Source organism: Canis lupus, chromosome 18 (genome assembly GCF_048164855.1).
Source record: "Canis lupus baileyi chromosome 18, mCanLup2.hap1, whole genome shotgun sequence".
In the NCBI taxonomy this organism is placed as follows: domain Eukaryota; kingdom Metazoa; phylum Chordata; class Mammalia; order Carnivora; family Canidae; genus Canis; species Canis lupus.
Genome location: NC_132855.1, coordinates 1,897,454 through 1,925,331, shown reverse-complemented (window position 1 = coordinate 1,925,331; position 27,878 = coordinate 1,897,454). Strand labels below are relative to the sequence as shown.

General features: G+C 38.9%; 1 protein-coding gene across 2 annotated transcripts; it reads left to right on the top strand.

Annotated features, from left to right (window-relative positions):
- Positions 1 to 27,677, top strand: ING3 (inhibitor of growth family member 3). 2 transcript variants are annotated; one of them, XM_072783305.1, is made up of 12 exons: positions 1 to 2,007; positions 2,255 to 2,326; positions 5,590 to 5,690; positions 7,468 to 7,533; positions 17,611 to 17,707; positions 19,290 to 19,361; positions 20,240 to 20,359; positions 20,639 to 20,796; positions 21,371 to 21,564; positions 22,852 to 23,044; positions 25,619 to 25,657; positions 27,361 to 27,677. In XM_072783305.1, exons 1-12 carry the CDS (start codon positions 1,980 to 1,982, stop codon positions 27,475 to 27,477), a joined length of 1,257 nt encoding a protein of 418 aa, XP_072639406.1. In that variant the 5' UTR covers positions 1 to 1,979; the 3' UTR covers positions 27,478 to 27,677. The 2 variants fall into 2 exon arrangements, 1 of the variants encoding a protein (XP_072639406.1); XR_012010552.1 differs by lacking the exons at positions 17,611 to 17,707; positions 22,852 to 23,044; positions 25,619 to 25,657; positions 27,361 to 27,677.
- The last annotated feature ends 201 nt before the right edge of the window (positions 27,678 to 27,878 follow it).

Below are 27,878 nucleotides of genomic sequence, written 5' to 3'. Positions count from 1 at the left end.
TTTTTAAGATTTTATTTATTTATTTGAGAGAGAGAGAGAAGTAGGAAGAGCAGAGGGAGAAACAGACTGCTGAGCAGACACCTGACGAGCCACAGCTCAGTCTCCGGACCCTGAGATCACGACCCGAGCCCAAGGCAGAGGTGAAACAGACTGAGCCACCCAGGCGCCCCTGTTCAGTTTAATTTGTATAAGACATTAGAAAATGGCTCAAAAAGAACCACATGGAATTTGTAAGAGTGAAAAGTTGAAAATATTGAGATGGGCCATATAAAAGTAAGACCAAAAAAAAAAAAAAAAAAAAAGGTAGATAAAGTGAGAAAATCTCAGAGATGTCCCATGGACATTCTAAGAGATAATGGAGAAAACAGAAAACAAGCAACACAGAAGAGGCAATGGTTGAGAATTTTCTACATTCACCGCAGGACACTAGTGCTGAGAGTCAGCACTCCTTTCAAATCCTAAGCATGGTTTGAACTTTTTTTTTTTTGAATGGTAAGAAGGAAGGAAACAAAGAAATGACTATGGACCTAGATTCACCACTGAGAAACCACAGAAATATCCAAGAGATCTTAAAGGCAGCCGGAAGGAAGGAAGGAAGGAAGGAACGAAGAAGGGAGTGTAGGAGGGAGGAAACCCGAAAGTCCTAGATTTTAGATAAAAGTACAGAAAGTAAACTAGGTAATCATTAGAATTGAGGTGGGTTTCCCTTGACATTCACCAACACGACAGGTGAGCATCCTGACCATGAGCGGTGGAAAAAGTCTTGGGTAGAAGAGGGCGGAAGGGAGAAAACTCAAAAATGCATCAAATGTCTCGACTCCAATTTGAAAAAAAAAAAAAAAAAAGAAAAAAAAAAGTGAAAATAGAACACTGAATGGCGAACTGAAGACACATTTCCCAGGAAAACGAACAGAGAGCTAAGGCAGGTGGGAGAGAACGATGCTCTCGACCTGTGCTGCGTGCAGATGTTCTTAGGAAAAAGAAAACTGAGCCGTGAAGGACCGAATCCATCACGGGGCGGGGAAGGGGTCCCGGGGTAGAAGATGACCCCTCCCGCGGGTGTAGACAGCTGGGGGCGGGCTGCTTACTCAACACCGCCTGAAGTCATTCTTAGAACAGCTCATTCGACAGCAGCAAGTCTCCATCCGTTGTTTCTGCTTGTTCTCTAGTTCTGCTTTTTTTTTTTTTTTTTTTGGTGGGTGCACTTCGTGCGTTCAGCTCGATGACATCACGGTGACGACGAGCCGGACCGCGGAATAAAAGCAGGTAAAGAGCGCGTGGAGGGCGGCCACCCGTCCAGGTGCAGGAAAGCCAAGCAGGCGCCTCGTGGGTATTTTGAGCAGTCGGAGACTAAGGATGCGTTCCAGCCAGGAGTTCTGTCTTACACAATGCGGATCGCCCGAACTCCGCTGGCCGTTCCGGCGCTGGAACACCTTCCACCTGCCCCGCCCGCCTGGAAACCCGCGACTCCCAGCCGCCGGGGCCACCGAGGCACGCCGGCCGGGAACAGGTGGAAAGTTGCTCCTACTTGGGTTCCGCGGGCGCCTACAACTCCCGTCATGCCCCGCGCCGGCATCAACAAATAAACAGAGGCACCGCATTTCGGATTCCGCGGCGCACGGGGCGCAAGGCCGCCTGGTCTTCGTAGTTGCCACGCCGGTAACCGCCGGGCGCGCCGATCCTCGCCGTGGGGGGGAACCGGACTACACTTCCCACAAAGCCGCGCGGGCGGACTCCGGCCGGCTGACGTCATCGCCCCAGCCGGCCAATGACGGCTCCGGGCGGCAGTGAGGCAAGCGCCGTCAGGCGCCAAAGTGGTTTTTTTTTTTCTTTCTTTTTTTTTTTTTTTTTTTTTTCCGCCGAAGCCGAGCGGGTGCTGCTAGCGGAGGCGCCATATTGGAAGGGACAAAACTCCGGCGACAGCGAGTGACACAAATAAACCCCTGGACCCCCTCGTTGCCCCAGCTCTAAGGGCCGCGATGTTGTACCTAGAGGACTATCTGGAAAGTGAGTGGGCGGCGCTGGCGGGGGCCGCCTGGGGGACCCGCGGGCGGGCGGGCGCGCGAGCGGCCGGGCGGGCGGGATGGCGGGAGGGAGGGGGAGGCGGGGGATGTTTCTTTCTCACGGTAACTGGCAGCCGGGCTGTGGGCTGCCGGCTCCTTCGCCCCCCCCACGCACGCACGCACGCACGCAGTGACGTCAGCGCGCCCTTCGCCGTTGGCCCCGCCCCGCTGACGGCCTCTCCCTTTGACAGTGATTGAGCAGCTGCCCATGGACCTGCGGGACCGCTTCACGGAGATGCGCGAGATGGACCTGCAGGTGCAGAGTAAGTCGGCGGTTCGCCCGCCCGGCCGCGCGCGGTCGGGGCCAGACCTTCCACCGACGTCGTCGCCTCTGCTCTCTGACTCTCCTCCGGCTCACGGGCTAGTGCATAAGGAGTCGTTTAAAAAAAAAAAAAAAAAAAAAACAAACGCCAAAAAAACCCCCCCAAAACCATAAAACCACACACACACATACACAAGGCAGTGCCGCATCTTGCCTCTTGCTGTCCACGCCGCTTCCCCCTTTGCTTTTACCCGAGGAGGAGGCGCTGGGGCCCGCGTGTGTGTTTCTTTCCCGAATTCAAGACTGGGATAAAAGTTTCTGTGCCTCGGGGAGGACGTAGACACATGCTTTTAACTAAGCACGTCGGTGTAGGTGTGGAGAAGATGGTGGTTTCTGGCCCGAGCCCTTGCGTCCGGAACGTAGATTTCGGCATTTAGACTTCTGCTGAAGTTGGTTCTGCTCAGAATTTTCTGCAGAGCGGAAAACCCAGCAGCCTGGGTGTTGGTGTGGCTCTTTAGTGACCCCGCTGAACTTGGAATGTCGAGTCTTGCAAAGCCGCACCTTGCAGGATGCATTCCCACCCGCCAGCAGGATGATGCTATTCCCCCCCTACCCCCCCATGAAAACGAGTGAGGAAAATAGACCTTCCTGTAAAGCTGCTTATCTGTTGCAATAAAAGTGATGACTTCTCATCGATCAGTGGTAGCTTGGTAGTCTGGTTCCTTCCCCCTACCCACCCACCCCCCCAAAAAAAAATTAACCGTTGTTCTTTCATAGAGCAGTATTTGGTTTATCCGATCGTTTTGTTTTGTTTTGTTTTGTTTTTGTGAAGGATTTGACTCAAAGCAAGGAAAGAGTCAGTGCCTTGGAAACGAGGAGGTCAACACTTGGAGCAAAATCACAGTTAAAACGAGTACGAATTTACGCCTGTCGTGCTCTGAAAGAACCTCACAGGCCTTCTCCCCCTTTTATGAAATGAATGTAATACAGCCGTTCCGGTTCTCTTGCAGGGATACCATACTGTGAACTACGAGTGCGGAATGAATTACACGTTACACGATTATTTTATTTTATTTTTTTTTTACGTTACATGATTAAAATGTACAATGGGGTGTGCGCTTAAGCCCAGATGTCACCCTCTCTGTAGATGTAGGCTTGGCTGCCAGCAGCGCATCTCGTCTAAATTGATCTAATGTTTTTCTAATACTGTGGATGACATGAGATAATGCAAATAGCCCGTTGACCTAGGTCCTGAAGACCGTCCAACAGATGGTCTTGGAGGCTGTTGGAGCCTGAAGATGGCTCCAACAGAGCAGGGGCTGCCATGGTTACTGACCTGCACTGAGTAGTTTTTATCCAGAAATCAATTAAAGTTGCATTTGTTACTTTAAACAAAACAAAACAAAACAAAAAAACTTGTGCAGTTGATATTAATGGCTGGCCTTCATGCGGTCTGTCCTCAAGAAAATACGTGCCTTGATCCCATTTATTCTAGCTGTGGTTAGGCTATCTACGTAAAATGTTTCTCATGCCACTAGGTTTTTTTTTTTTTGTCCTCGAAAAGTAGCGGTGGAGGAGGATCTGGGTTTGGGGGTATGACTGGGGGGAATAGGGTATCATGGAAAGAAATCAGACACCCAGCATCCCTGAGGATCCTGCAGCTCCTGAGGGCCTGTCCTTTCCCCCGTGCTTCCCCACCCCACACTCGCACCCCACGCTTTCATACCCACGGGTGATGAATATAGGTTCCTGAGCCTCTGGTGTGTTCCATGTGGCCATGCGGCATACAAGGTGATGGGCTACGGAAGCCTTCTTTATGTTCAGTGGGTCATAGTGTAGGAGTCTGAACTGTGTGTTTCTTTAGCTTGCCCACAAAATTCATTTTGACTGTCATGTAGTTGAAATGCTAAAGTAGCGTTTTCTATGGGACTGAGCACAGATCTTGATGTCAGATAGATCCGAGTTCGTATTAGAGTTTTGCTGACTTACTCTTTGACCTTGACCACATTACCACTTCTGAGGGGTTTTCCTTGTCTATAGAATGGAGATCATCTGAGGATTTAAAATAACACAGTTAAACTAGAATTTATAGTATCTGATACAAAGCAGAAGTTCACGAAAAGGTGACTTATTTTTGCTTCGTTATCATTACAAATTTTAAATTCTCTTGTGATTTGTAATTGGATTATACAAATGAGAGGTTTTATTTTTTTATGTTTTTTAAAGATTTTCTTTAAAATCTTTGAGAGAGAGCGCACGTGGGTGTAGGCACACGAGCAGGGGAGGGGCAGAGGGAGAGAGAGAAGCAGCCTCCCCCGCTGAGCAGGGAGCCGACTGGGGTTGGGGGCACCCAGTCCCAGGACCCTGAGGTCATGACCTGAGCCAAAGGCAGGTGCTTAACCAGCTGAGCCACTCAGGCGCCCCAGATGAGAGGTTTTATACACTTGCATTTTATAACAACTAGAATTTTCTAAAGTTAATAGATCCTATAGATTGATAAAAGAGACTTCTTTGTAAAACAAGTTAGAAATTGCTTATTTAAACAAAGGAAAAATTTTTTTAAAAAGTAACTAAGACTTCTTAGGATCTTGAAAAACCTATTGTATTATTGCCCTGAAAAATCTCCAGACGGTTTTCCTTCACTTATATAGCAACAGAATCATTTTTTTTCACTTTTCTTTTTTTAGCAGACATGGAATTAGATGGAATTAGATGATTATTCTTGGCACACACTTGGGAAAAACTTATCTAGAATAAATAATACAGTGTATTAAGTGAATAAATGTACCTTCTACTTTCAGTCATGATAGGAGATGATGGAGAGCTTAATGCCATATAGGAAAAGGTTAAAATCTTTTTATTACTTTTTCTTATTGAAAGAGACGTGACGATTATCTAGTGTTAGTTTTAATAGGAAATTGTGCTTTGTCACGTTTGGCTGATTTAATACCATTAGCTTTTGACCTGAAGGCTGTACCATTGAAATACTATGGTATAGAACCTATCTACGTTGTTGACTAGACTACACTGACTACTGGAAAAATTTTAAATAACAACAAATATAAATTGTCAGAGAAAACTGTTAACTTTTTTTTTTTTACTAGAATAATTAAAGCATTTCCATAATCAAAGCATGACATATTTACGTTACTGGGCAAGTGAGTGTGTGTTGTCAGATATTTTTTTCTTTCTCCAAATCAAAGCATGTATATTCAGTGTATGAATTTGGTCATCTAAATATGAAATGTTTTTATTATGTCATAGATGCAATGGATCAACTAGAACAAAGAGTCAGTGAATTCTTTATGAATGCTAAGAAAAATAAGCCGGAGTGGAGAGAAGAACAAATGGCATCCATCAAAAAAGTATGTTCAACACTAGATGATGTATCGGTAAACATTGGGACCCTCTGAGAAAGATATTTTAAAATGAAGTAGTTTTCTGGATATCAAAGTGAAGGAAAGTTATTAACAGCTCTCTATAATTTAAATAACTTGTTATATTTATAGAATCCTTAAAAAGTACAATTTTTTCCTTTATTTTGGTTATAGCTAATTAAAGTTGCCTTGTCTTTACAGATATAACACTGTCTTCCAATTATGGCCACAAACTGGGGTGAAAATTAGCTGGCCTTGAAGCATTTTTTATATATTGCTAGGTAACTAAGTTGATGGAATCACAGAGGAATAGAATCTTAACAGTTGAAAGCATCCTTAAAAGGTCTTTTAACTTAAAATGCTACATTTATATGAATTGAGCCTAGAAATACAGAGTTCTTGGAGTTTTGGTTAGTTGTGTAGTACTTATAGGTCTCTTCCATACTAGAATAAGTATCAGATCTCCTCCCAAGGTTTGCTTTAAATGTGTGACCTAGGGTATTTGGGATACATTGGAAGAACTACATAAGAGGCCTGGGTTTGGGTGTGACTGCCATTTAGCTGTGTGACATTGGACAGGTTCTCTTAGTATCTCTGAGTAGTAATGATTCCTTCATCCACAACCTTCACAGAATTGTTCAAAGATCAACTGAGAAAGAAATTTGAAAACTACAAATTTAGTGTATTGTGTAATTTATTTTGCCACATGGGGGGAAGATTATTTCTGTTAGGGGAAAAAAATTTAGAGTGTATAACAGAGTTAGTCCTGGCTTGGAGGATACCTGGAGGCCCAATGTGTATGAGTATAGATATCCATCTGTACAGGTGACCCTTGAAAACATGGGTTTGTAGTGCACAGGTCCACTTATATGTGGATTTTTGTTTTTGATAAATACAGTACAGTGCTGTAAATATATTTTCGCAAATAACATTTTTTTCTCCAGCTTACTTTATCCTAAGAATACAGAGCATAATACACAAAATATGCATTAACCTGCTGTTTATGTTATCTGTAAAGGCTTTGGGTCAACAGTTGGCTATTAGTAGTTAAGCTTTTAGTCAGAAGCTTATATGTGGATTTCAGCTGCACGGAAGTTGACATCCCAACCCCTGCCGTGTTCAAGGGTCAACTCTAAAACCCTAAGTCAGTCATCATCCCTTTAGCCTGTTAAGTTTTTGGTGTAGTACCACTTCGCTGTATACCCTGAAGAGTCTAGTTCTCCATGGAAATTGATAGAATCCTGTTTTTGTTTTTAAATGATTTGCTTTATACTGAGGAGAAATCTAAAGTATAGGTTGAATTGTATGAATTAATACCTAACTTAAAATGAGAGCTACAGAACACTGGAAAGGAGGGACATGCAGGTCAGAATCTTTTCATTAGTTATACTTTTATTAAAAAGTTTTAAAAATGGAGAGTGCAAATGTTTTATAAATTAGATAAATCGTAACATTTTCTTTGAAAGGAGAAGAGCTATATCATTAGTTCACATAACTTTTACTAGTTTAGAGGCTAGATTTGGACTCATTTATAAATTTCACTTACATCTTTTTTAGGAGTGTTGAACATCCTCCTTTAATTCTTGGCCATTGTACATATAATTTCTAAGCCTACCCCATCCCCATCCCATCCTTAACTGGGTTTTTATTGCTATTGTAGGATGACTGGCATTGAATACAAGGTATGATAATGAAAATGCAGTTGTATGTGCTGAATACACATATTAAAATTATTTATTTTTGAAATGAAAATGTTTTTATTCAGGATTACTATAAAGCTTTGGAAGATGCAGATGAGAAGGTACAATTGGCAAACCAGATATATGACTTGGTAAGTAAAATTAACGTGCATGCTCTGCCATAAGTATTTAAATTGTGCATGTTTTAAGTTTGATTGACTTACATATTAATAAGAAGAACAGAATAAATTTGAAGTATGGCTTTCTTGATCCCATTTAATTTGTTGAGGCTTCAGTATTTTTTTTGGTTTCATTGTGGAAAAGAGTCAGAGTCCACAATTTTAGTCAACAGGTCAAGAACCTTACATTTAGCCAATTTACATTGTTAAAGGATTTTAGCTGATGTTAGATTTTTTTTTTTTTTTTAACAAGAATCGGTGTTTAAATTTATTTTAGTAATCCTTATCTTAAGGTAGTGTGTTTACTTACCGGATAAATCACCTTGAGTTTGTTTCTGTGGTTAAAAAAAAAAAAAAAAAAAAAAAAAAAAAAAAACACATAAAACTACTATGTTGACAAGACTTATTGGTTACCTGATTAAATGAAGAAGAAAATCATTTGAGTCCGTGTTAAGAGGTAGTACTCAACTATCTACTAAGTGATGTCAATAGATAGCACTCAACAACTGGTTCCGGTGGTAAAAATGGGAAACACTTAATTAAACTTTAAAAAAAACGATTTCCTTTTTGCAGCGGCAACACTTGCAAAAGATTGAAATCACTCTAAGACAGAGGCAGTATTTCTCAAACGGGTATAATTAATGATGCTCTCTTTTATGTAAAGCATCTTCTAAAATATATTTCTTAGGAAATACTCCTTTCTGGTTCTGCCTCAAAGCAGGTTAAAGCCAGAAACAAATGGACACTTATCACCGACTTTAGCATATAGATTTCATATCTTATTTTTGTAATCTTATCTGGATACAGTCTCATTACTGAGCAGTAAATTACAGTAAATATAAATGTTACAGTAAATATAAATGTTACTGATAATACACAAGATAAAAGATGCAAACGGCATATGGTATACATTGTAGAAGCTTATAGAAAACTAGAGAACATTCATCCTGTGAAGCCATAGAAAATGTTGCCTTGTTCTCATATAGTGGACGTTTTTAATGGCTGTAATAGCTTCTGTAATGCAGTTATTCTGAAAACAATTTCATAAAAGATATACTACCTTAAGAAAGGTAGAGTGAACTATAGCTTGATTTATTGTGGAACTGGAAAAAAAGTTCTTAAATGTTTTGATCTTGAATTATGTCTGTAAACACAGAAGGAGACATTTATATTTGAATCCAAGAGGCATTTGTTTAGTAACGTTGCTCCTCGTAGTTAATGATTACATGTGTCAGTCTTTATTTAGAGACTACCTGCTTTTTAAATCATACAGCTCTTTGGCTGTGCTCTTTGTTTATATTTTGTTACTTTGCTACTTTTTGTATGTTTAAAAACTGTACATTTAGAAAAATATGTCTACTATGAATATGTCCTTTTTAAATATGTGTGGGGATTTTGTGTCTATATATCTATTATTTATGAATCACATTGTTTATTCACTCTTGTGCTCCCTATAATGGAGTTTTATCTGCACATAATGCAGGAATAAAAAGTAAACAGTGTAAATGGCTTCTGTTCTCCAGGTGTTGGTAAATTAGTGGGGAAGACATGCCCCCAAACCGAAGTGAAAAGCCTGCGTAGAAACATGTAACAAATAAAGATTAACGCAGTTAAATATTCAGTATCCGGTAAAAGACTGGACTAAGTGGGGTAGAGTGTGGTTGATTTCTTAGAGGCTATCAGATGAGTCTTGAACAGAATTTATTCAGAAGCTCAGGGGCCTGAATTAGGTGTTGTAGCGACGGTGAAGCAGTTCACTCAGGGATAATGGATAAACATAGAATGAGACTAAAGTTTAATAAATTCTTTGAGGGGGGTAGGTGGTTTAGGCTCGGGAGTGAGGCAGTAGAAGGGAATGTGACGAATTGAGCGGGACACACTGAAAAGCAGGTGCGCATAATGAGCCCATTCCGGGGAGAGGTCGGCCCCTTCCCCCTTCCCCGACAGCAGGGCTCTGGGAGGTGCCCAGTCCCAGAACCTCAGTTTCCTTATCTGTGGACAGCAGTCGGGATTCGTGCCCTGCCGGGGGATTCCCCCCCGGTCTGTCAAGCCATCTTGGCCCGTGAGAGGGCCCGTGAGAGGGCCGCAGAGCAGACGCTCCTTCTTTAAAGATTCTCTGGGATCGTCCACCCTCCTGCAGCCGCTGCCTCCCTCCCCGCTCTCCCCGCGCACCTGCTTTCTTCCCGGGCCCCCAGTAGTTGCAGGCCTTCTGTCTTGCCCTTTTCTTTTTGTGGCTTCCCCTTTCCTCCCTATTCTAGCCCGCCGTGTGACACTGCTATTTCAGGCCGTCACGACACCCCTAACACAGAAGTCCCTTCTTCCCTGAGACGAAAGAGCCTACGTCCCCCGCATCTTGGTTGCCGCCCTCGCTTGGTTGCTGTTCTCAGGGCTCGGCCCTTGACCTGCCTTGTCTCCCCACACCCAGTCCCGCCTGAGGACCACACGCCACGTGGGGAAGAGCTGCCGGTCAAATGGCAGGTCCTCCCCCGCCTCCCCACACACGCACACTCCACACACAGCCCAAGCTGAGAAACATTCCTCCATCCATTTCCCACGTGTCCTCTCGGGTTTAGCAATCACACTTAGTGATTCCTCGAGCTCACGCTTCTCCCCGGAGCCTCTCCATCTTACCTGAGATTCCCCAGGCCCCGGGACTCAGTGTATTAATATTCAGGCTGACCTCTTAGTCTCCTCTTTTCCTTCTCTGCGAAGAACCACTGATGTTCCAGTCATTCGCCGTGGAATACCGGAAGTCATCGAGCCGGACTCCTGCTTGGAGGAGCCTCCCCACACGGAGTTAATCAACGTGTCTTACTCCTTTCATCTTCTAAGTACCTCGCCTTACCTGCTCCTCTCCACTTCCGCAGCCTGTCGCAGTGCAGGGACTTAAAAAAGTGACTGCCATGCTTTTCTTTCCACCTTTGCTTGGGAAACTCTCCATCTTTCATAATCCTGCACATGCCGTCTCTTTACTAAAATCACCTGAATAATCTTAATATTTATGTCACTTATATCTAGCAGAAGAGATTCGATCACTTAGAAAAGTCACACAAGAATGATCTGAACAGAAGCCTTGGCTTTCCTCTCATGTATAATACCTGTTGGTGGAGGCAGATCGGGCTTGTCTGGCGACCCTGACATCCTCAGCGCCCCGGGCTGCTTCTAATCCATTTCTCCTCTTTTCTGGACGTGTAGAAGAATTGCAGTAGGAAAAGACTCAAAAGGGCATGTTTTGTACTCAGCTCCTTGAAAAGTGCCTTTCTGGAAATCTTACCTGCTGATTCTACTCACATCGTCTTGGCTCCCTGTAGCTGCCTCTAGAAATGCTGCTTCACAGGGCACGTTGCCACCCCAGGTGTGTGGGGCCCTGTCATTAAGGAAGGAGGCTAGTGAGTACGTAGTTAGCACTTTGGACCTTACCCTACCCCTCCACAGAATCATACCAGTGGCCAAATCATGGTTATTGCCATGATTTTATTATTGCTTGAATTAAATGGTGATTATTTATTTACCTTTTGCTTTATATTTGCCTCCCCTATTATAAATGTCAAGAAGTATGTTTTTTTTTTTAATGTTAGAGTCTTTAGACTCCAGTGTAGTTACGTCTCAGTAAATATTTGTTCAACAAAATCGCCTAAGTAGGTTAATACAAAAGGCACTAGCATGACTCCCAAGTTACGAGTCTTAGAGATGGAGTTTAGTGGTGTCACTCTTTGTGTGAGATACTGTAGTTGAGTGACATTTTCTCAAAAGTTTAGCTTGCTAAGATTGGTTTTAATAAACAAACAAGGGTAGGCTGCAGTGCAAACACCCCCTTCTTTTCAAAGTATGACTTTCAACCAAGAGAAGTGAAAGTAAATATAATTCAAATGAGGGGATCCCTGGGTGGCGCAGCGGTTTGGCGCCTGCCTTTGGCCCAGGGCGCGATCCTGGAGACCCGGAATCGAGTCCCACATCGGGCTCCCGGTGCATGGAGCCTGCTTCTCCCTCTGCCTGTGTCTCTGCCTCTCTCTCTCTCTCTGTGACTATCATAAATAAATTTAAAAAAATTAAAAAAAAATAATTCAAATGAGTTTAGTTTCCTTTATAGAATCTCTTTAGGAGGCCAACCAATCTTATGATGATCTATGTCTTTGCTCAGATCTTTTCTGTATCCCTGTCTTTAAATTGTTCTCAGTTTCTTTTAGTTTCTTCAGTTTTGATAGATTTTTCTTTGATACATAAGCTCATTTTGGAAGTGCTAAAACAGGATTTATAGATGTGCCTTCAGGAAAAGGGGCATTTTTTTTTAAAGGGGCATTTTTTAAAGTATTAAAACTTATTGTGAGGTACATGTTTTATTTAAATGCCTTTTTTATTTAAATACTTTTCACTTCATAATTCCACAATGGTTTCTGTCTCTTTTCAGTTCCTTTGCTTTTGAAGAGATTCCTGTTAAATTGTGAAAACATTTGTTAAACACAATTAGACCTTATTATACAAAGTAAAGACAATGTTATTTTCATAAAATAAAAAATATTAGATCTTGTAATCAGGGCCCTTGAGGGTATGTGAGGTTCGTAATCATTCTGTACCTACAGACCCTGGCACAGCAGATTAGTTGAGCAGTGAACAGAAGGAAAAAGTAAGACTTTTGAGGCAATCTGATCCAGTGTTTCCCCGACCTTAATATTTGGTTTTCAGATTATCTGTACCATCTGTATATCTATATACTAAGTAAATTTTTAAATGAAATTTATTTAAGAGGAAAATTTATTTACAAATCTGATGCTATTAACCTAAATGAAAAACTAGTATTACTTATTTGTCACAAATAAGTAATTATAAGATGTTGAAAAAACAACATACAGCCTCCTTGGAATGCTTGCACTTTGTGTGCTGCACCGTATTGCCAGGGTGGCTTGTGGTACTTGAACACTTTATGCTGGAGGGTAAGAAATTTACTTTGACAAATCATTGCAAGAGAACAGAAGGGAATTATTGCCTTGTTCATAGGGAGGTTACTAAATGGATGTACCATCTCATATTAGTTATATATTAAATATCAACAGTAAATATCCAAGTGAAAATCCTTATAAATAGGAAAGAGGAATTCCTGTAACATTTAATATTTGAGAGCACAGAAAGCTAAGTGCTTCAAAAGTGAGTCGGTGAGATGTAGTATAAATGTAAACCTACAGTAATTTTTATTCATAGATCATTTATCTAATCAACATGTGGTACTTCTATTTATATACTTCTACATAGTGGGAGAGTATAACTTTCATTCATTCAGCAAATATTTCTAGAGCTCCAGCTATGAGCAGTCAGTCACTGGTGCTAAGTGGGCAGTAACGACACAGAGAAGGAATGAATATAGGCAAACTATGAATCAAAGATGAGTTCAGATTTTGGTAAGTGCTCTGAAGGAAATAAACATTGTGGAGAGAGGGATAAAGAAGGAGTTACTGGGGGAGGCAGTTAAGAATGTAGTCAGGATGAGTGGTGTGGTCTCAGTAGGTGACATTTGAGGTGGTGCTTGGGAAATGGGAAAGAGCCAGCCATGCGGAGAGAGCTTCAGGAAGGACATTTCAGGAAGATGATGGACCAAGTGCCAAGTCCAAGGTGGAAAAGCGCTTGGCAGGTTGAGTCAGAGAGGAGGCCAGTGTGGTCGGTGCACAGTAAGAAAGAAGAGTGTACTGAGGGGGGCCGCAGGAGCCCCCGCGTGCAGGGTCTTATAAGCCCGTGGAAGCAGTGTGGTTTTCCTTCTGGAAGTAGTAGGACGCCACCTCAAAGAGAGGACTGTACCTTAGACGAAGTCGTCTTTATGCCTTTGCTTAAACATGGTGTTATTACGGTAATTTCAGGTAATGAGCATGTGTTGTTTTTACAGCTCTTAATGTACAATAATTTAGTATGTAATTGTGTTTGATTTTGCACCTCAGTGTTTTTACATAGCATGGTATTTCATCATATTATTTTTATTGAAATGCTTTATTTACTTTTAAAATCAGTAGTAAACTTTTTAAAGCTATGGCTAGCATTGTACCGATTACTTCATTTATTAAGGAAAGAAACCAGACTGCATGAATATCCACAAATGAAGAGATTGGTGGCATTAGGGATTCACTGGAACAAACTGAAAATTTATTTTAGTAGTTGTTTTGGTGGAAGTGAACAACGAAAAAGCTATCCTATTAAAATAATTTCCTTCTAGAATCCTGATAGTCATAGTCATTAAACACTTATTTGTGTTTCTTAGCCAGATGTCACTGTCATCAGGCTGCATTAGATTACAATACCTAATGAAGTTGATTTATGTGTACTCTGATAAAATTTGCTTTTAGTTAATGCTTGAATGATTTTTAGCAGTCTTTTACATTGCTCGGTACCCTTGAACTTGCTTCTTTTTTATATCCTGGCCTCTTCCTGAGATGATTATATTTCAGGTATATATTTACCTATAACTTTGAGAATTCTTCATCTGATACTCTGATTAAAAAAAACATGTTATGTAGATTTGACCTTTTGACTTGTATCCTTACCTTATTGTCTCTTAGGAAGATTAGATATGTAGTTGATGTGCTAAGGCCTCAAATACTTGATTCAGCCTCAAGAGGGATCAGATTTTTACCTTTTTCAAATATAATTCAGAGATGTGAAGAATCATTTTCATGACTTATCAGAGAAGTAATTTGCCATCACGATTCCTTTTTCTTCTCCAATTTACCCTCTTTCTGCACTATTACCAGATCTTTTGCAGTTAGGAATTTATCTCTCATTGCCATGGATTTCAACTTAGAACTTTTTATACTAACTTGTGCTCATTCTGAAAGAGCGAGATATTTAAATTTAGAATTTGATGGTATTGAAAACCATAAATCATGTAGAACCTTTTTTTAAAAAGCTGTATTTAGTTCCATTTGGGTCCATCAATGACACATCTTAAAATTTGGATATTGGAAACCAGGAGTCAAAAGAGAAAGAATAAAGGATTACAACTCTATGCCAAAGTGTTAAAGTATGAGGATTTTTTGTTTCATGCTGAGGAGCCAGGGGTGACTTACTTATCTTTGTGATCATCAAGATGTTAAAAATAATGTTGACAGAATTTCCTTTGGTTCTGAAGAGGTCAGAAAAAAAGAGAATTGATTTAAAACTAAAGCAGTTATATTTGGGGCTATCAGATACGATTGGGGGCTGCAGAAGTAACGAAGTTTTTGTGGCTAGTACTCATTGACATTAAGTGGGGAACAAATCAATAATTAGACTCTGTGGTCAGCCTTGTGTTAGGAGCCTGTGGTTAATGGAAAATCTCTCAACTGGAGTAGCACCCTCTTCACTACTATAAATCAATCGTATGAGGTCAGGTATGTATGGAGGAGTGGGGTAATTTAGGTTGTTGTTTTGTCTGATACCTGTGGGGTCATTAGGGTGATCTGCTAGTGGAGATACTTTCCCCATTCAGAATCATGGGGGTAGAGGAGATGCACCCTACAGGTTTCAGGCAAGTTCAGTTCAGCTCTTGCTGCGGCTGTTTAATACTATTTAAGTACGCTGGTTCTTTATAGCTTGAGTTAAATCTTGTGATCAACTTTCTAACTTCTGATTTGATTTCGTACAGTAGCAATGACTAAGAAAAACCATTCTCATTGCCTAATAATTGCTTCTAATAGTTATCAGTTCATGATCTTTTTTCTTACCTACCAGGAGGTAGGAATGATTGGAAGCTGTCTCACAAAGCTGCCTACCACAACCTGGTTTAGGCTTTTCTGTTTATTTTAATTATGCATTTGTTTTTAGAATTGTAACATCTTTGGGTTCTATTCCTTTCTCCTAGCTACTGGTATTGGAAATCCCATCATTATTTTCCATGCTCTCATATGTAATAACCCTCATCAGTACTGCCTTTAATCCACTGAGGCAGTTCTTACGTGCAGGGATGTGAGGAGTTAGGGGAGGATACACGATGTCTTTGTCTCACTCCAGCCCCATCCTCCCAACAAAGATTCTAACATTCTACCTGTCTATACTGTATACACCTGTTACAGGCCACACCATACATCACTTTTTCTTTTTCCTCTGAGAATCTTGTTGGTCTTTCTGTCTCTATTCATTCCTTAATTATTAATTTTTCTTTCCACTTATTTGGAAACATACATTTTTCACCCTCTAACTCATAACTACTTTGTGTCTACCACAGCCAGTGTTACATACGTATTTTTTTTTATGTACTTATTCTAACACTTTTCCAACTGTAGCTTATTTGCTACATTTAGGGCATATGCATTTTAAAGACATTTATCATGTTTGTCAGCCAAATTGTAATTCCTATGAAGGCAGGGACTCTCTCCCATTTTTTTCGTATCTTCCATTTAACCCAGCGCCAAGCACAAAACTCAACATTTATTAGTAGAATGATCCGTAGGTAATAAAAGTGGTGGAGTATTTTCATTGCATTAAGTGTTTTAGAATTTAAATATGAGTGTTTTTTTTCTGACTTCCCTTGAGATTAAATTTTGACAATGTGAGAGATATTCTTGAATAACTAAGGTCTGTGTTCACACTTTATTATTGGAAGGGAGGTTCCAGTAAAGGATGCTCAATTACCTGCATGTTCTTTGAATAGGAGCATTTATGTACTATTATAGGATTTTAAATATTGTAATTATAGTTTCTACCAGGCTCTGAAAAATAACTTGTGTGTAAAGGTGGAGGGAAAACTAGGCTTTAAATTATTGACAAGTCACTAACCAATGTGCTAAGGCCTCAAATAACCACCCCAGTGGGTGCTGTTAATATATAAAATATAAATAACAAGAAAATATTCTTGTTTTTCAATTTGAATTGTATTCTGAGTTAAAAACCGGTTGGGTGCCACATGCAGAAGTTCAGCGGGCAATGTTAGGTATAACTGGTGAAGCACAACTTATTACAAATTGATCAGAGTTAAATCCTTTCTCCATAATGCATTATCTACTGCCTTTGGGCAGCTTTTGTTTCTTCACATATGAAATGAAGACAGTAATAACCTATGTCAAAAGATTAGCACAAGGGTTAGAAAAGATAGAAGAGCTTCTAATGCACCAAGCACATTACATGGCGTCTAACACAGACAGATTGTCTTCTGCTATTTTTCTGCCCATCTCCTTCATTTTAGGCACACATTATTTCATTCTTATTTAATGTTTTTTGGCCTCCATAGTGTATCATAGATACTTTATATTTGTAAGAAAGTCACTTTTAATTATTTAGCTGTGATCCTTTGGGAATCTAGGGTTTGAAAAAAGTTGTCAGTAATGTAACAATATTATCCAAAAATTGTGTTTCACTTCAAAGTGGTAAAGTTGAAAAAGTATTGAAAAGATATTTAATATTAACCTTAAAAAAATTAAGACTTGAAATCCGTCAAAAGATCTCTAGTTGAATGAGAAAATAAAATTTGCCACGTTAACAAGGGCATTAGTATTAGCAATAAAACCATTTTAACCAGGCTCTTCGGGGAATGGAGTTTCCTGGCTAAAAACCCCTTTTGTTTCAACCCTTTACATAAATGTTTACAAGTATAATGGTTTACTTTTCTGCCTTAGAGAAATATATGTGTAGAATATAGTAGCCTCTTTGTTTATAGACTAAGGATCTTTCATTCTAAATAACAGTTATTATACTATGGCAGTGTGGTAGATGGCCTTTTTATAAGTAGGAGGAGATTAGGTTGAAAGTAATCCCAGTGTATACTATAAAAAGTTAACCCACCCTCCTGCACTTCCTTCCCCTTCCGTCCCAAATATCAGTTTTATTTAGTTTCACATCCTGCTTCTTCTGAATGTTTTCTAACAAACTGTGATTCTGGTTTCTTAAAACTTCAAATTTATTAAGGGAGACTTGAGAGATTATTTCATATAGGACCTTCATTTATTTCATAGATTAAAAAACCGAGATGTAGGTTAATTGACTTGTTCAAGGATACTAAGCAGATACACTAAAAGAAATATTTAGTTTTCCTCACTAAACTGACACTTTAATAGTGTCCCAAATTTTGGTGGTTATCTTTGATCTTCTTTGAAACAGGTAGATCGACACTTGAGAAAGCTGGATCAGGAACTGGCTAAGTTTAAAATGGAGCTGGAAGCTGATAATGCTGGAATTACTGAAATATTAGAGAGGCGTAAGTAAAATTTACAGTTTTCCATCAATGTTGGACACGGTCCATGTGCAAATCACTGAGGAGACACTTGTCCCGTGGAGACTTCTCAGATCCTGCGCTTCTGTGGATGGTGGCAACCGGGCCGGACAGCTTGGACTCCAGCAGCTAGAACCATTTGGGTTATGGATACTGAGAGACATGATGCAGGATATCATACACTTGCTTTTTATTAAAATCACATATTAATATTTTTTAATATGTATATACGTTAGTAAGATAAGTGGAGAGAACAAAGATTTAAAGAAATATAACCATCTAGAAACAAGCTAACCATCTTCATTAAATGTATTGACTTTGCCCTGCCTGCTAGATACCCTTAAACTCTGAGGAAGGTTGTTATTTTTTTCATGAGAACTGCCTTAAGGCTTTTCCTCAACTGTGTTGGTAAGAAAGATTTTAATTGATTCCAAAGCATTTCCTCTTTTTCTCAAAAAAGTGAACTTTTTTTTTTTATTAATCAGAAGCAATTTTAATATTTCTTTGTAAGGTTCAACTTGATCACCTGCTGTAATTTACCTTGATTACTTTTTTTTTTTTCTTGATGCATTTCATCAGCAAGAACATGTACCTATTTCTACACACTGATGAAGAATTTCTGTATGGTGTTGGGTCGTGTGTGTGTGTGTGTGTGTGTGTGTGTGTGTATGTATAGATACACACACTCCCTAGACTAGGAGAATAACCTAGTCAAGAGTCCATGTTGGTATCTATAGTTGCAATTTTGTATTCAAAAGTAGATCTATCACTTTAGATGATCATCTAATTTATTTGTGATACTTTTATTCCAAGGAAATCCTATCTGAGAATAGTGTTTGAGACAAAATAAAATGTTCTGTAGCTGTTGTAATTTTTTTTCGAGATGCTGATAATAGCTGTGAATAACAATAATTCATGCCTATTCAGTACTGCAGGAAGGTTAATGAAGCATCCTCTGTAAGGACACAGACACACTAAATGAAATCAAGTTATAAAATCTGCTCCACCCTGTGCCCTGCCATAATTTCATCTCAAGGGATCAAGATAAACCCAGAAAATTTCATTAAAAGTCTTTTAATGCTTGGCGGTAGAGATTCTGTGCCTAACTTCTTTTAGGAAGTCTTTACTATCATATGTCCTTTTAACAATCAAAGAATTTTATCTCATATGGTAATGTCCCATCACCTAATACTTTAGGATCTCCCGTAGAAAGGTCTTCAGCCCAGTATAACTAGTTTGAGTTTTTAGATCTTATCGGAAATGGAGTTATAGTATCCATTCATCCACTTATGCGGTACCTGCTGTCCTGAATTCCCCAATTAGACATTAGCATGCCTTGAGCTTTTTTGTACGTAAGGTGAATATTAAGAAGTGGATTACATACTGTTTAGAGAGAGGATGAAATTGCCTCAGGATAAAGTTGGCAGTGGTGGTTCTCTGACTAAAATGATACAGGTATGTGCATCAGGGCTCCCAGTCCTCTGGTAGGTGAGGGTACAGAGTGCCTGTAGTTGATTGACCTTTAAAGTTCTATGTTGACATGTATCTCTGTGCCTTTCATTCTTAGGATCTTTGGAACTAGATACTCCTTCACAGCCAGTGAACAATCACCATGCTCATTCACATACTCCAGTGGAAAGTAAGTTTGGTTTTGGGCAGCTACAATTTTCAGTATAATTAAAAATTCATTATATTACCTGTATATTCTTTTTTAATTGGCTCCATACAACCAATTGAGAAAAAAATATCTCTCCCTTATTTTATTTTATTTTATTTTATTTTTTTATTATTTTTATTTTTATTTTTATTTTTATTTTTATTTTTCCTTACAGTTCCTGATAGACTTATTGCTGTCATTTGAGAAAAGCATATTTGATTTGGGAGTAGAGAGTTTGCTTTTCCTGGGATACATTGAGGATAAATATATGGTATTAATAGCAGCATATACTTCCTACATTACAGACACCTGATTCTCTCTAGAGAGTGTTATAATTCAAGTCAAACGATAAGCTACGTGATGGTAGGCTCTTTGGTTTTTTGCCATCCTTGCTTCTTCAGTGCCTAGTGTGCTGCTTGGCATATAAGAAGGCCCCAATGTTGGTGAGTTAGTGAGTAAATGAATGGTTGGTTGGATCTTAGCTAGTTAGAAGACTGTATCAGCGCATCTTGTGACAGATCAATCTGATATGAAAGAATGGTTGAGAGAACTATTCAAAATTGTAGATAGTGTTTTGAAAACAAAATTCCTATCATGCTATATGTGAAACCATGGTGCCTTGTGAGTTATTCGCAGTACTTTGCTGCTGAAGTTATTTTTAATGTGTGAGAAGGCTACTCTTAAAAAACCAGGTGCCACAGAGAGTTCTGCTTCTCCTGTCTTCCAAGAAAACATATTGTTCTGTATTCCATAAAGAACTCAGGACATAACTGTACCTGCTTGTAACTGAATGGAAGTATTATGTTTTGTCCACAGTTCTCTAAAATTTTAAAACACAAAATTTCTTTATTTATATTCAGAAAGGAAATATAATCCGACTTCTCACCATACAACGACAGATCATATTCCTGAAAAGAAGTTTAAATCTGAAGCTCTTCTATCTACGCTTACATCAGATGCCTCTAAGGAAAATACGCTAGGTAAGTTTATTATCTTAAACATGAATTTTTGATGTTTGTATATGTTAAAATAAGGAGAAATGAAAGCATTCAGGATTAACAAATCATACTGATTTTTTACTTGGTTTAAAGTCCACATTTGGGGAAAGAAGAAAAAGGAAAAATGGCGCATGAAAATTTTATAGTGACATGAAAATGTTAAATTTAATGATTATATCTGTACTGGGAAATAATGTATTTTAAGCTCCCTAACATTATATTCTCTCCAACCATTTTTATTTCTTCTTTAATTCTACATAGGGTGTCGAAATAATAATTCTACAACTTCTTCCAACAATGCTTACAATGTGAATTCCTCCCAACCTCTGGCATCCTATAATATTGGCTCATTATCTTCAGGAACTGGTGCAGGGGCAATTACCATGGCTGCAGCTCAAGCAGTTCAAGCCACAGCTCAGGTAAAAAGGAAGAGGTTTGGAAATAGCAGGTACATTTTGTCTGAATCATTGGCAAACTTTAATAGAAACAACGAGGTGTGAACAGAGTTTTCTTACATTATTGTATAGTTTCATTTTTAAACCATGGTTTTATGATGCCTGATGTTTTATTTAATGAAATGGATGTGCATCAATTTACCTGATAATGAAAAGTAAAAAAAATGGATTCGTGCAATGTCATGCAGATCCCTTCATACAGTGATTGCTCATGATGTGCATGTTTTTGACAAGAAGCCATAGCACCTGCTAGGACAGTACTCCATTCTGTGTCGCAGCCCTGAACTGACTGCATTACACTTGTTCACTTCTGTATAGTTTATATTCCAAATTAAGTCACCAATTCTCTAGTTCCCTCCTAACTGTGTAAAAACTGATTTTAAATCTTTACATAAAATAGTTCAAATGACAGTGATGAAAATAATGGTTCAAGCAAAAGAATATTGGATAAACTGACATAATACTGCAACTAGTAGGACTGAAAAAGAAAATCTGCATATATATGTGTATTAATATTATCAATGAACGTCTGTTTAAGATGAAAGAGGGACGAAGAACATCAAGTCTAAAAGCCAGTTATGAAGCGTTTAAGAATAATGACTTTCAGCTGGGAAAAGAATTTTCAATGCCCAGAGAAACAGCTGGCTATTCATCATCTTCGGCACTCATGACTACATTAACACAGAACGCCAGCTCGTCAGCAGCCGACTCCCGGAGCGGGAGAAAGAGCAAGTAGGTTTCCCTGTTACAGTGGCCCTGTGCCCTTACTAAGTATGCAGTCGGCTTGGCATCCAGCTGGGCTTGGCCATGTGCGACAAAGGTAGGATGTAATGGATCAGGATCACGTGGGGGAGGCAGGAAGACACACTGTCATACTTGCGGGAGGAGGAAAGTCTCTAAAAGGTGTTAAAAGTCTTTAATCTTTCTAGAGTCTTAAATTAGGTATAAATGACTCCTGTTTACTTTCTTCTGTTCATTAGGATAAGCCATTTTATGGAAACTTTTTCCTTTATGGCCCCTTATTTTGTCACGTGTCCCAATGTAAATTAATGCATAAGATACAAATTTTATCCTGGGAATTTTTTTTAAACAAAATTCTTCATTTTTATTAAAAGGAAATTGTATTAATTCTTGGTCTTATGCCCCCCAAATTGAAAGTATGAAAATATCCCTATATTTTTGTATATAAGACTCTTAGGATGGTTGTCTGTCTTAAACACAAAACCTTAACAGGGTTTAGTACCATCTATCCCCAGTATCTGCATTTGCTAGATATTCAGACATAATGAAAGTTCAAATGGTAAACCAGAAGAAGAGCTGTTATCTAATAATTGCATCATAATGTATTTTTAAATGTACTATATTTCCTGTGAGTAAATCCCAGGAATGATCAATGTAGAATTACCACAAAAGTGTTAGGTACCTCAAAAAGTAATTCATCTTAATGACCCAAATTTATTACAAATGCTGATAATAAATTTTCCTATTTTAAAATTTAATTAGCATGTAAATATTGCTAAATTCCTTGCGAATTTGCACACTCTTTCCTGTCTTAACACAGGTAAGTATTCACATCTCAGTTGATGATCATGATCATTTTCATCAACTGCTTTTGTGTATTTGTGTTTTAGATTTTGATGAAGAGCATTCAATTTGCTTAAAAATACAAAGAATGTCTGGAAGATAGCCGTAGCGAACACTAATTCTTACAAGTATTACCTGTAATTTAAGTCAGCATTAAGTCGTAACAGATTTAAAAAATTATTACAAAAACATAGTTTGAAAGAAATTTTTATGGTATCTTTATTCTCTAGAAAACAAAAATAAACTGTTATGAAAAATGTTGCTCTTTGTTGCTCTCAATAACTGTGCTTTTAAACCTGTGTATCAGGTTAGTTTAACTTCATGTTTAACGTTAATTTACGTTTAATGTCATTTCATTTCATACCACTCATTTAGGAATTATTCTCCCATAACTTCTGGATGCTGAGCAAATAAAACTGATACTGTTTTTTTCAGAAACAACAACAAGTCTTCAAGTCAGCAGTCATCATCTTCCTCCTCTTCCTCTTCCTTGTCGTCATGTTCTTCTTCATCAACCGTCGTACAAGAAATCTCTCAGCAAACAACAGTAGTACCAGAGTCTGATTCAAACAGTCAGGTTGATTGGACTTACGACCCAAATGAACCACGATACTGCATTTGCAATCAGGTAAAAGTCTGATATGTCTACAAAAGCAGAATCTCAGTAAAATAGAAAACAGAGCTGTTTGATTTTTTTAAGCGCTTTTTTTTTTCCAGTTAAAATACTTTTGCTTCCTTGTATGATTTTCTTCTGATTCTTATAAAATCACATTTGCTGTAAATATAAAGAGTTATAAAGGACTGTGTAAGTCACCCATAATCTCAGCCCTCGGATTTAACCTAGAATTAGACATTTTGTTTTATCACTACTGTTTACCCGACATGCATGTTGTCTTATTCTGCTCAGGCTGCCACGACAACGTACCGTAAGCTGTGTGGTTCAAACAGCAGAACTCTATTTTCTCCCAGTTCGGGAGGCGATGTAGTCCAGTACTAAAGTGCTGACTGATCCCATTCCTGGTGAGGGCTCTCTTCCTTCCCAGCAGAGGGCCACTTCCATGCTGTATCCTCATGGTGAAGAGAGCTCTGGTGTCTTTTCCTCTTCTTATGGGGCATCCAGCCTTATTGGGTTAAGATTCCATCCATCTGGCCTCAGTTAGCCTTTATCGCCTCACAGACCCTGTCTCTAAATACAGTCCCATTGGGGGCTAGGGCTGCAACACGGGACTCTGGGGGAGAGGCACGAACATTCAGTCTTTTACCCGTATGTACACACAGATGCTCACGTGTGTATGTGTGTCTGTGTGTGTGTATTTGACCAGTTGGGTCTCAGTATATTCTTCATGGAACACTTTTTCACAGTCATGTGTACCGCACATCATTTTTCTTGAAGTAGTTTTTTTTTTTTTTTTTTTTAATCTTCTCACAGTTAAATGTTATACTGTATATAACTTTGTAAGCCAATATTTAGGCACAGGTTTTATTTTTAGTGTTTTTGAAATTACAAATTATGGGACACCTGGGTGGCTCAGCAGTTGAGCGTCTGCCTTTGGCTCAAGATGTGATCCTGGAGACCCGGGATCGAGTCCCACGTCAGGCTCCCTGCATGGAGCCTGCTTCTCCCTCTGCCTGTGTCTCTGCCCCTCTCTCTCTGTCCGTCAGGAATAAATAAATACAGTTAAAAAAAAATTTACGATTATATTATGGTAGGCATTTTTTTATGTAATCCATTTTATACACTAATTTCTAAGATAATCTTTTTGAAATTTTAGAAATAAAATTAAGTTAGAATATTTGTTACAGCCTACCAAATTATCTTCTGAAGTTCATTACCAAAACCAAGTGAGCATGCTTGTTTCCTAAACCCTGTCCAATGATGGATACTATTTTGTATTAAAAACCACATACCAATTTGATAGTTTTTATGTCACACAATCATTTCAACTTATATTAGTAGCAAATTTGGACCCTTTTTTGACTTTTTATTTCCTCTTTTATGAATTGACTCAATGGTGTGGGCCGAGTTTTCTATCATTTTTGTCGTGTATGTTATAAATACTTTGCTTGGTTTAGATGTTTTTTTGTTTTGTTTTTTATTCTGAAATTCCAGTTTTATGGAGTAATGACTATGTCAGTCTTTTTCCTTATGAAGTCAGCCATGGGGTATATACTTAGGAAGACCTCCTTGCCTTTTTTCCCCCTATAAATACGTCTTGTATTTCTTATCATTTGCAAATGATTTTGTTTAGCTCTTGATATACTTCAGTTTCTTTATGTTTAAATCTTTAATCCATTCATCCATCTAAAAAAAAACTTTAATCCATCGCAATTTATTGTGTTTCATGGTATAAGTCGGCAATCTAATTTTTGAGAATTTGCCATTTAAGAGTTGATTAGGTTTTCTACTATCACCCAACAAACATTTTTTTAATATCAATTATTAAGAAAAGAAAATTCTTTAAGGATCCTGGTGGTAAAAATAGATTACCTGTAAAAGAACAAAATCAGATTCACCCGAGATTTCCCATTTGTAACACTAAAAACTGGGTGAAATAAACTGTAGAGCTTTAAGGGAAAAACCTGAGTGCCTCCAAAGATTGTTAACCAGAGAAGTTGTTCATGTGTATAGACCCATATACAGATACTCTCCCTCGAGTGGAGACTCAGATAGTATAACATCTAGTTCTAACCCTGTCTGAAACATTTTTCAGTCCATTGAGAAAATAACTCAAGAATTAGAAAGTTGTGTTCTAAAGTACTGGTGATGACCAGCCAAAAGAAAAATGAGAAAGGGCAGATAGTAAATTGATAATAAATTTAGAAGTTACAGCTGTTCCTGTAAAAATATAAATGAGCTCACAGGACCCAGGAAAAAGTTAAAACCTTGAGTAAGTAAGTAAGTAATCAAGAAACTAAAAGTCTTTAGGAAAGAAACTATCCACAAAGGTAATTTGTCAAGGTTCTTTCAGATTTTCAAACAGAACATAATTTGTGTATTACCTCTGTGCCCCTGCCCCAAAAAAATCTTTTAATAAAAAGCTATAAATCTTTCTAAAAATCTTTGTTAAAAAGCTATATGTCCTATTTCTTAACGCAATTTTATATTCTCCTCTGTTTTCTAACAGTATCATAAGCAATTTGGTTTTAGAATTTAGATGCTTGTTGTATAGTCATAATAAATATTTACTTTTATTTTAACCAGGTATCCTATGGCGAGATGGTGGGATGTGATAACCAAGATGTAAGTATTAAACTTTTTAAATTAGGAATGAAAAAAATCACAGAGTATTATTACTTGAACATTTTCCTTATTTAGGGTGCCTCTCAGTTTAAGAAAACAGATTTGCAGTTACGTTAATTACATTATATTAATGCTAGAATATTTCTCTCCAAAACAGGATAGAGTCCCTTCATGTGTTCCCAATTTAACTTTTTTAAAGCCAGTTTTATGATTTCATGTGCAGATGATAAATCTCAAAAGGTGTTACGTGGTATGAGAATTAGAAACATCCTCCACCTGCTTTACTAAGTAATACTGTGTTTACTGGAATCCAGTTCACTTATCACGGTGAGGAACTGGAATTTCACAACAGTACCTTGTGTCAGGAAGCCTGCTGCTGGGGGGACGAGGCGGGGGCGAGGGAGCGATGGGAAACGTTGAGGCCACAACTGATTTTCCTCCTACCAGTGTAGTGTTTCCTATCGTACTCTGCAGCTGTCAGCCGATAAGAGCCACTTCTGATATAAAACTGAAAGAAAAGAATTCCTTTTTTTCTTTTAAGGAAGCTTAATTTTGGTTACATACGTATCTTTATTGGATGCTGAGAATATTTTTTTCTAGTAATTTCACTCCCTCCTTATTTTTCTCAGACTTCCCCTTTGGTCATCTTTCCCTGCAGAGGAGTAACAGAACCCTAAGTTCTAAAGAAGTCCTAGTCCATAATACCATAACCCTAAGGTTAATGATAACAGTTTAAAACTTTTAAGACAATGTGAAGATTGAACAGGGTTGGCTTGGTACGTTACCGTTCGTGCCTTCCTGACCTGACGGGGTCCCAACACGTTCACGTAGATGGAGAAAGCCTGTCCTCCCGCTTCCCCTTTACAATCACTTGTGGGCTGTCTGAGATGATTGTAGAACAGTATTGCCCAGTCGTTCCAAGAACACCATTGTAAACTCCTGGGGCAGTTAGTAAAAATGATGCATTTCTGTGAATATCCCAGCATAGCCTCTGATCTCTCTCATTCCCAGTTGTACTCTTCCGAGTGCTGAGATTTTCTGCCGAAGGTGTAGGACTGCCTAATAAGTTACAGAGTAGAATCCCCCCCCCCCTTTTTTTTTTCTTAGAGAAGCAGGCTCCCTGCAGGGAGCCTGATGTGGGACTTGATCCCGGGTCTCCAGGATCACACCCTGGGCCGAAGGCGGCGCTAAACCACTGAGCCGCCCGGGCTGCCCTAGAATCCCTTTGCTCTGTGTATCTAGGAACAGATCTACCCAGACAGGAAATCCAGGACATCCCTTTGTTTTTCATTGCAGCTAGCTTATTTTGCTTTTACGAGGGAGTGAATAAGGCCGAATGTTAAATAGAATCCGTAAAATGTGTTTACTTTGTTTGTGAGAGACCCATCTCACTGCTTGTCCTCGACCATTGGTATCCACTCACTCTCCAGCTTAACGAGAATTAGTGAGTCTTCCTTCATTGCTTGGGATCATGGAAATAGTTTACATGAACCTCCGAGTTAATAAAGATGCATACGTTTTTCTGCCTCCAGTTCCTTATCTCTGAAACTTACCAGTTGTGTTCAATGATCTGTAAATCAGCTCCTAGATCTAAGAGTTCTGTTTCCTTGCATCTTATTGTTGATATCCAGTCTAGTGGGCATATTATACTCTGTAATCTCTGGAGATGTTGAAAACTTTTGCTCTGCCGCTTTGCTTTCCAGTGCCCAATAGAATGGTTCCATTATGGATGTGTTGGGTTGACAGAAGCACCAAAAGGAAAATGGTACTGTCCACAGTGCACTGCTGCAATGAAGAGAAGAGGCAGTCGGCACAAATAAAGGTGGCCGTCTCCTTTGAGGAAGAGAATCTTCAACTAAACATTTTATATAGGACTTTAAAAAAAGAAGAGAAGGAAAGAAGACACAATGCATTTCCAGGCAACCACTTCAAGGATTTACAAAGACAATCCTGTAAGATCTTGAACTTGAATTTTATGGGTTGTATTTTAATAATGTAAGTAAATTATTTATGCACTCCTGGTGTGCTATGAATATTATTCCAGTTAGCCTTGGATTATTTCAGTGGCCAACATATGCAGACATTTGTACTCCTCAACCATTTTCTCTCAAAGTAATGGGCATTCTATAATTTAGACTTCAGAGAATTCCAACGATGAAGATTTTAAGAAAAGTATTTTATATTCAACAGGTACGTTCTGCTGCATGTACTGTACTCCAGA